Source organism: Diaphorina citri, unplaced genomic scaffold, assembly GCF_000475195.1.
Source record: "Diaphorina citri unplaced genomic scaffold, Diaci psyllid genome assembly version 1.1 scaffold1808, whole genome shotgun sequence".
Classification (NCBI taxonomy): Eukaryota; Metazoa; Arthropoda; class Insecta; order Hemiptera; family Psyllidae; genus Diaphorina; species Diaphorina citri.
This window is the reverse complement of record NW_007379234.1, coordinates 1-9,187: the sequence shown is the minus strand read 5'-3', so window position 1 is coordinate 9,187 and position 9,187 is coordinate 1. Positions and strand designations below refer to the sequence as shown.

At 36.1% G+C, this 9,187-nt stretch overlaps 2 protein-coding genes across 2 annotated transcripts; both read right to left on the bottom strand.

Annotated features, from left to right (window-relative positions):
* Positions 1 to 206: 206 nt before the first annotated feature.
* Positions 207 to 3,185, bottom strand: LOC103517315 (golgin subfamily A member 1-like). The gene is made up of 4 exons (XM_017447417.2): positions 3,035 to 3,185; positions 2,615 to 2,713; positions 1,895 to 2,173; positions 207 to 1,398 (listed from the first exon to the last, which is right to left on the bottom strand). The coding sequence occupies exons 1-4, from the start codon at positions 3,146 to 3,148 to the stop codon at positions 1,270 to 1,272; spliced, it is 621 nt and encodes a 206-aa protein (XP_017302906.1). The 5' UTR covers positions 3,149 to 3,185; the 3' UTR covers positions 207 to 1,269.
* Positions 3,186 to 4,739: 1,554 nt separating this feature from the next.
* Positions 4,740 to 8,432, bottom strand: LOC103517314 (the record flags this gene model as incomplete). Its single annotated transcript, XM_026829454.1, has 4 exons — positions 4,740 to 4,779; positions 5,169 to 5,266; positions 7,521 to 7,712; positions 8,235 to 8,432. Coding segments are annotated over 4 exons (528 nt in total), but the record flags the coding sequence as incomplete, so codon positions are not given.
* Between the last annotated feature and the right edge of the window lie 755 nt (positions 8,433 to 9,187).

The window sequence follows — 9,187 nt, the reverse complement described above, 5'->3', positions numbered from 1 at the left end:
GTAGGAGGAATGTCGTGTTTTTAATGTGTATAGATAGGATTCCATATATTCCTGAAACGTGTTTGTGTATAAATAATTCATACAATTGTTTAAAAAGTTACATTCTAACATTTAAAATCTGTTATACAAACGTGTCTATGTATCTCTTGATTTAATTCGTAAAAAAAAAAAAAAATGCTACATGTTTACATGTGGCCCAGACCGGCCCCGTATAGGTATACCCATCGCTTTGGAAGAAATGGTAACATCCAATGAAATTGAGAGCAACCATTTCTTTCATTTCCCTTTTGAACGGAAAAATACTGAACATTCTGCAAATCATTACCTAGCTATTTTGTGTTCTAATAAATTAGTTAATTTATACATAGGAGGCCTTGGAATAATACAACTAGGAGGAAAGACTAGAAATTCAGATGGATATAAAATAAAAGATAAAATTCATCATAGTGTATCACCAATCAAGAAATCTCAATTAAGAATATGAATTCTTCAGACCGCAACGAGTTTAAATTTATCCAGTATGAACTTTTTTCAAGTTCAACTTTGAATATTAACTCCATACCCGGTGAATTAATTATGGGCAAGATACACCCTAGGAATGTATCACACATAGGATTGACACTTGTAATAATCATTCGTGCTTAACACAATTATTCTTCTTCACTTCTGTTTTGTCTTGCACACAACCACTAGTTGACAATATTCTATTTCTTTAGTCCAATCTCGTGAAATGAAAATGTAGACCATGTTCAGGCGGTCTCTTCTTGATCCCTTGTGTGCCGCGTCCATTTTTATTTAGGACTATTGCACTATAAAATATGTAGGCGATCCATGACCATTAGGACGGTACATGAGAGGAACAGTAGAGGCAGAGCAGTTGATACAGGCTGGTTGTGTTCATCATCTGGGAAGAATTCTCACTTTTGTGTGGTCTTCCACCCAACCACTGTTGACAATATTCTGATTTTAGTCCAATCTTGTGAAATGACATGACCATGCGGACGGTACATGACAGGAACAGTAGTAATAATAATAATAAACTCTTGAGTGGAAGGTAACCACTAGGCGAGGTTAACGCCGGGGGCGTTCTCTACCACCTAACCCTTAGAGCTCCATTACTACATGGTCAAATTCTCAAATAAATGAGGATGAAATTCCATGCCTCGGCTGGGATCCCACGCCCTCCTGTTTACCAGGCGAGTGTCTTGACCACTACATCACCAAGACAGGACAAGAGGCAGAGCAGTTGATACTGGTTGGTTGTGTTCATCATCTGGGCAGAATTCTGGATCTGCTGGGCCACCACGAATTTCTCATATCCAGAGTATCACGGAGTTGTTGTTCTTCCTCAGCACTCAGCCTGAGTAGAACTGCTACAGCACGGGTTAGGTGTTGAGCCTGAGGGAGGGAGGGAGAGAAACACAGAAAATGTAAATCTTTGTTTTTTTTTTAAGGCCGGGAATCAAATCAAAAGCAGACGCTCTACCAATACCAACCAAGCTGACTAGGCTAGTGTCTTCGTATGAAAACTACACCAAGACTCTCAGCTGGGGGACAGTTTATGAGAATGATAGAGGAAAACTATAACCGCTAAGGTCTTATCGAAGACAGGATAGGAGAAATCCAGCCGTTTTGAGAACGAACATTATCCGGTTTAGTTCCCGCCCGGGGCAGACTTTATCCTAAACAAATAAGGTTCTTTCTCGGAACAGCTGGCTTTCTCCTATCCTGTCCTTCTTCAATTTCGGAACAATAAGACTCCTGTTGTTATAGTTCCCACTATCAAACCTTTTTTTTTGTAAGAGTTTTGCCGAAATCTAAACCAATCTTGATTTATGATAAATTCTTTGTGGCTAAGCACGGGAAAATCTGCTAAAAAATAACTTGGTCTCACCTCATATTCTCGGCACGTAAGAAACTTAATGATAACATGTTTCAAATACTTGAAGTTCACATCGTCTTCCAGACTGTTGCTTCTCGAGCTCATAGGTTGTACAGGGGGCGTGTCCTCTCCGCTCGTGTTATTTCGCGACTCATTCGGGCTGCTCCGTGGATCACTCGTGTTATTTCGTGTCTCGTTCGGGCTACTCCGTGGATCACTCGTGTGATTTCTTAATTCCTGCTGAAGCGTTTTCTTCATGTCGCTCAGTCTTTGTTGAAGCATTCGGATCGTCTGTGGATTACATTAGAAAAAGTAATACTTATTATGTTTATGTATTATGGTAGCTTCTACATATTTACAAGTCAAATAGTTAAACCAAGTTTAAACACAGATTATTGTCCTGCGCCATACACACAAAGCGACCTTTGGGGCAAACAGCCCAAAGGTCGGGTTGAGCTTATACGAATCTACTAGGCTTGCACCCGGAGTTAACGGGTTTGATTTCTGAGAGAGTCGAAGTTTTTCGGCCCTATGATTGAAATACGGCTATCAGCCTAGTAAGGACAATTGAGTAGCTATTTTAAAACAGTACCACAGTAAAAACTTAAAAAAAAAAAAGACATAGAAGGACAGGAATAGTAAAGGAGACTCTTAGTAATGCTGTAATATCCACACAAATTTCAGAGATAAGTGAAAAGTTGAAAACCAAGACGTTTTAGTATGGGATCTTACTTTATTTTTCTCGCTCAGTTCCGTTTCTAAATCACTCAGTTTAGTGCCATTAACTTGACTCCTCAGTTCATTGAGCTCTTCTTTCAATTTCTCAACGTCCTAAAAGGAAAAACAGAATATTTTATTAGAGACTAAAGACAAAGCGCGGCGCGAACGACACGCAAGTGTTAAAGCGCCTAATGGGAAAAAAAAAAAGACAAAGCGGACATGCCAAAAATATTTTGTATAATTTTTAATTTAACATATGTACGTATACAAAGTATACATTCTACTTGTACATACAACCTGCTTCCGGATTTCCACTGTCTGTTACAACCACCGTGTTTTTATCCTGATATAGGAAACTAGCAGAGTTAGACTGTGGTATAATCCAGGTGGGATTATAAAGTTCGTGAAAAAATAAGGTCCAAGGCAACTTACGCTAGTTTTTGACTTTGAGGCGAGTTCAATTTGACTCAACTGTGCTAACAGGTCGTCATTCTCTTGCTGAGTATTTCTAAGATCACATTGGGCGATTTGAATTTGCTGGGACATCTGTGCGTTCCGCAGAAACGCTTCGTCCCTCTGTGAGCACCTCCAGTACTGCACGGAGGTGACGTACGGTTTCCTCACTCTGAGCCAGTTTGGAGGAGAGGGTCCAACGCTCCCGTTCCGACGTGTGACGGAGACACTCGATATCGTCCTGACCCGGGGCGAGAGAAAAGGGTTGATAAAATTAGGATGAAAAAATCGAAATAATTAGGTAATGTTGAATTGAGAAAAAAAAATAATACAAATAAATCAAATCTTATGTTATCTTATTCCTTAGGTATCTTATTTCTTTACCTTTACTTTTGTTATTTTAACAGTGTATAAAATGTAATAGGGTGTTACAACAGTACCTACCTACCTACTACCTAAATTGCCTGTATTTCATGCACTAGAAATAAACAAATTACAAATTTGTATTGGCCTTAATTATAAAAGGTCTTGTTCCGTACTGAATTTAGTCGCTACTTGCTAGTCTCTCCTGCCTGCGATTTGTAACACAGTTCCCACCCCTTGATTTAAAATACCAATACATTGGGCATCAAGGTCTGTTGAACTGATTCATCAGCATCATCTAAAGTTGTACACCAGTGAAGAAAGCAAAAAGAGTAAAAAAAAAAAATAAAATTAAAAGGACAACTAAAAATTTTAGGCAAAGGAATCTTTAAACTAAAACTCAGAAATAAATAAACACAAATTGTAAAGCACTTACCTGTGGAAAAAATCAAACGTAAAATAAGGCAGCAAAACTCACACGGAAAATTAAAATAATGAAAGCAAAACACTCGCTGCTATAATAATTCAATAAGTGAAATAAAATTAACAAAATAAATAACTCCAGAAGCAGCCCAATCCAAAATATTTAGAAGTGCGAAAATACATGAGAAAGCAGTGATTAAGGAGAAAAAAGTAAAAACTCTTAAAAATGGTCGCGGTCGTCACAAATGGCGTTCCTCCATAATATTAATTAATATTACGTGTCTAGGACTCGAACCACCAACCCTTAGAACCCAAACCCACCGCACTAACTATTTTACAAATGAAGTTGATAAGGAAGTAGGTACCTAATGAAGATAGTTGTAAGAGCAGATCTAACAAATAATTCAAATAATGCTGTGGTTCTCAAAACGAAAATTTTCGTATGGAAATTATTGGTTTTTCACTTCCACGATCGCCTGGTTTAATGTTTTCAACAAATTCGAGTGATATACAGAACATATTATTATGTATATGTAGAATGTATAGATAGAGGGTACCTAAGTACGAGTCTGGGTATTGTAGGTGCCTATCTGCCTGTTCCATAGGATTTCCCCGGGGGAAAAAAAAAAAAAAAAACAAAAAAAAAAACATAATTTAACAACCTTATCTTCCTCTTTTTTCCGCCTTTTCCCGTGTTCAGACGGGGTCAGCGTTTTTTGTCAACCTAGGTGATCGCTTTTGGGCTGACATTTAGTTCTAGCGACAAAATTCCAAGAGTGATGCCCTTCGCACTTAACCTTTGCTATTTCTCTAGCAAGCATAATTTAACAACCTAAAACATACTAAAATACGAGAAAAGAAGAAAAAAATTGAAAACTTTAAATTTACTGAACTTTATTTAACGGGTACTGCTATCTGCCTGTTCCATAGGAGTACGTCTGAAATACTTCCACTATGTCAAATAATAATGAATTTATTTGTCTGTACATTCAACAGCACGAACTGATAGTTAACATGCATGAATAATTTCGAACACCTTTTATCAGTGGAGTAGAAATGTGTTTCTTTTTCCTAACACAATACTAGATATATCAAAATATAATTTGTGTTGGAAAATTTTTTTATGTACACGCGCCTGGCAGTAAGGTGTGCTAAATAATGTACTTCTTCTTCTTCTCCTTTCAACAGCACGAACTGATAGTTAACATGCATGAATAATTTCGAACACCTTTTATCAGTGGAGTAGAAATGTGTTTCTTTTTCCTAACATAATACTAGATATATCAAAATATAATTTGTGTTGGAAAAAAAATTTATGTACACGCGCCTGGCAGTAAGGTGTGCTACCTCGAATTTGTTTTTCAAATCTTCCAACTCTCTGACAACCTCCTGGTATTTGGTAGTCGTGTCCGATTCCGTGGAAGACTAAAAAAAAAAGAAGAAGATGACAATCATTAAAATTAAACAAAGTGTATTTGAAATCGGATGAAAAACACTAAAAATCTCGTATTTCTTCAAAGGTCCCCAAATAAAACCAATGTTTTGAATTACTTAATTAATAGTACCTACCTGACAATTGACAAGTATCAGCAAAAACCTTTGAAATACCTACCTTTGCTATCGTGTGTTCACGTTTCGTTAATAATGGTGAAAAAATGGAAATAAAGGTGAAAGAATGGACTACATGATGTGTTAATAAAATGGGACCAGTGGAATCAGAAAGTTATAAAAATTTTTCTTTTTTTTTTTTGTTTGTTTTTTTTTTTGACACTCAAAAGAAAGAATGAGTACTTCTTTGCAGCCAATTGATGTGATAGGTACAAAGTACAAAGGCTCGAGGGCCTTATCCCTAAAGAGTGAAGTGTTATAGTTTATTAATGAATATAGTCCATATATTGAGCCTTATTAATGGTCTCCTGTAATTACTCACTTTCCTTATAGATACCTAGTAAAACTGCATCACTATTTAGTTATACCCTTAAGTGATGTGATCACAGTAGTTCTCAAAATAATATTGGTCTTTTTCTTTTTCCAAACTAATAATAATAATAAGAAAGCCTTTGTGCTTACCACCACCTATCACACCAATGAATACATCTTAAAACTAAAGGTTATGCTTACCTCATAGTTACTAATTTGTTCTTCTAACGGCCGCAATCGTGTGACTTCATTTTTAAGGGATTCCACTAGGGCAAGATTTTCTTTCAGGGCTGCAGCATTCTCTGAACTTTCCTTTTCCTTGGCCAACAGCTAAAAAAAAAAACTCAATAGGTATAAAGTGGTGCAATAGTCCTACATACTAGACTCTGCACACAGAAATTTTGTCAGAAAAGACTGCCCTTTCAATGTAATGTAATGTAAAATAGGTATCAATCTTCAAGTCCTTCATATTCAAGCCTTTTAGGGTAATAACTTAATAAGGATTGAGAACATTGGGATTATTAATTTAATAATAAACAAATTCAAATACCTTTAGGGTTAGTGAAACTTTCAAAAGCCTACTTGGTTCAAAATTATTTAAATTAGAAAATGTCCTATGAAAGTCCTTAACAACCTGATAAACCAAAACACTTACCAGATGTTTAATTTTTGACATTTCTTGTAATTGATATTGTTCCAACTGATCTTTGTCTTCTTGATATCTTACTATTTTGCTCTTATATTCTTCTACTTGTTTCAAAGATTCACTCAATTCTCTTTTCTTTGTTTCCTGTAATTGATATTGTTCCAACTGATCTTTGTCTTCTTGATATCTTACTATTTTGCTCTTATATTCTTCTACTTGTTTCAAAGATTCACCCAATTCTCTTTTCTTTGTTTCTATCTCTTTAATGTATTCTTGTTCCTTTCTTTTCCACTCATTTTCTTTGTCTAGTAAAATTCTTTGAAAGTCTTCTTCTTTTTTCAGCCATTCATTGTATGAAGACTCGTCTATTTCTCTGAAGTCTGATGTTTTTTGCTGAAATGAAAATGTTAATTTTACTAAATTACAAGAGAAAAGAGTGTGCATTTGATAATAATATGGTGAGAGCTAAAGCCGCTAAAACAACAACAACGAGTACTATGTCCGATTTTTTTTTTCCTTATCCCATGTACCTATGTAAATAAAAATCCGTGAAATAAGTACTAGTCATCGTTAATAAAATGGTTCAAATGATTACAGAAGTACTTGCTAGGAGGTCAAGATAAGCCATGCAGCGAGGGATGAATACGACGAAAGTAAAGCCAGCAAGTACAGTGATCACTACGCAAAAATACAAACACTAAAAGAAAGAGCAGAAACAAAATCCAAGTCAGAAAAATCATAATATAACCCAAGATATTCAATAGGTACAAAAAAAATGCGGAGGGTTGAGTACTTTTTTCTGAGTCTCGAACCCAGGAACAGGAATATCGAGAATTCAATGCTATGGCTCTGGGATTGATTACACATACACAGCATTTAAAGTAGTAGTTAGGTTGGGCTGCGTTAATGTGAGCACCTCTAAATCATACAGTTGTGTTCTGGTATGTTAAATACACTTGGAATAAAGTTGTGTATCATTTAGAAAGAAGCTATAAGGCCTCTATTGAAAGTCAAGGTTGGATTTCGTTTTACCTTGGAAAATGTGTTCTGATATACAGGGTGCCCTAAACATGTCAAAACCATGGTGAGTATTATTTACACAAAAGCACTCACTGTTTCCGCCGTCAGCGTTTTCAATTCGGTTGCCAAACTGTCACGCTCGATTTTAATTCTCTCGAGTTTCAAGTTCAAACTCTCGTTGGTAAGTTCAAAGTCCTTGATTTTCTTCTCTAATTGTGAGATGAGATTGTCAGACTTTCTTCTCTCCGCCCCCTCTTCACCAGCTTGACGACTTAACCGCTCCAACTGAAACAGTTACGACATTGACAAAACTTTCTACAACTGCAACATTATCTTAAAGATAAACGTTGAACAGAAAGAATATTAGAAAAGAAAAAAAAATCAGAAAAAGAGAAAAAATTGTTAGCGCTGACTTGCTTCGTTCAATTATCTCTGGATTGAGCTCGATTTACAAAAGGTTTTACAGAGGAAACTGTAACTGCTAAGGTCTTACCGTTCCGAAATCGAAGAGAGAATTAAAACAGGATAGGAGAAGTCCAGCCGTTCCGAGAATGAACCTTATCCGTTCAGGATAAAATCTGCCCCGGGCGGGAATCAAATCCGCGGCCGGCATAGAGATGGGAATATCGAATCAAAGTATCGATATTTTCGATATCGATATATACCGCCCATCTCTAGGCCGGGAATCAAATCAAAAGCAGACGCTCTACCAATACCAACCAAGCTGACTAGGCTAGTGTCTTCGTATGAAAACTACACCAAGAATCTCAGCTGGGGGACAGTTTATGAGAATTTTTTCGTACTTACCTGAGTTTCCAGCGAGGCTATCTTACTCGACCACGAGGACTTGATGTCGGCCAAGTGAATATGTGCTTCCTCAAGGCGTCTCTCAAGCAGTGCACGCTCCTCGCGCAACGCTTGCACCGTTTCTTCAACACTGCCGTCACCGTTTTCAGTCACCTTTGATGAAAAATATAAAAATGTAATGGTAACTAATACACAAAACTAATACAAGGTAACAAATACAATACACAACTTAATACACGACATACAACTTATGTAATACCCCGAATAAATAATAATTACGGAAGAATTACAATTGCAAACCAAGTACCGAAGTTGCTAAATGAAATTCCATCTTATTTCTTTACCTTTACTTTTGTTATTTTAACAGTGTATAAAATGTAATAGGGTGTTACAACAGTACCTACCTACCTACTACCTACTTTGTAAATTGCCTGTATTTCATGCACTAGAAATAAACAAATTACAAGTTTGTATTGGCCTTAATTATAAAAGGTCTTGTTCCGTACTGAATTTAGTCGCTACTTGTTAGTCTCTCCTGCCTGCGATTTGTAACACAGTTCCCACCCCTTGATTTAAAATACCAATACATTGGGCATCAAGGTCTGTTGAATTGATTCATCAACATCATCTAAAGTTGTACACCAGTGAAGAAAGCAAAAATAAATTAAAATAAAATAAAAAAAAGAGTAAAGAAAAAATAAAATTAAAAGGACAACTAAAAATTTTAGGCAAAGGAATCTTTAAACTAAAACTCAGAAATAAACACAAAATGTAAAGCACTTACCTGTGGAAAAAATCAAACGTAAAATAAGGCAGCAAAACTCACACGGAAAATGAAGATAATGAAAGCAAAACACTCGCTGCTATAATAATTAAATAAGTGAAATAAAATTAACAAAATAAATAACTCCAGAAGCAGCCCAATCCAAAATATTTAGAAGTGCGAAAATACA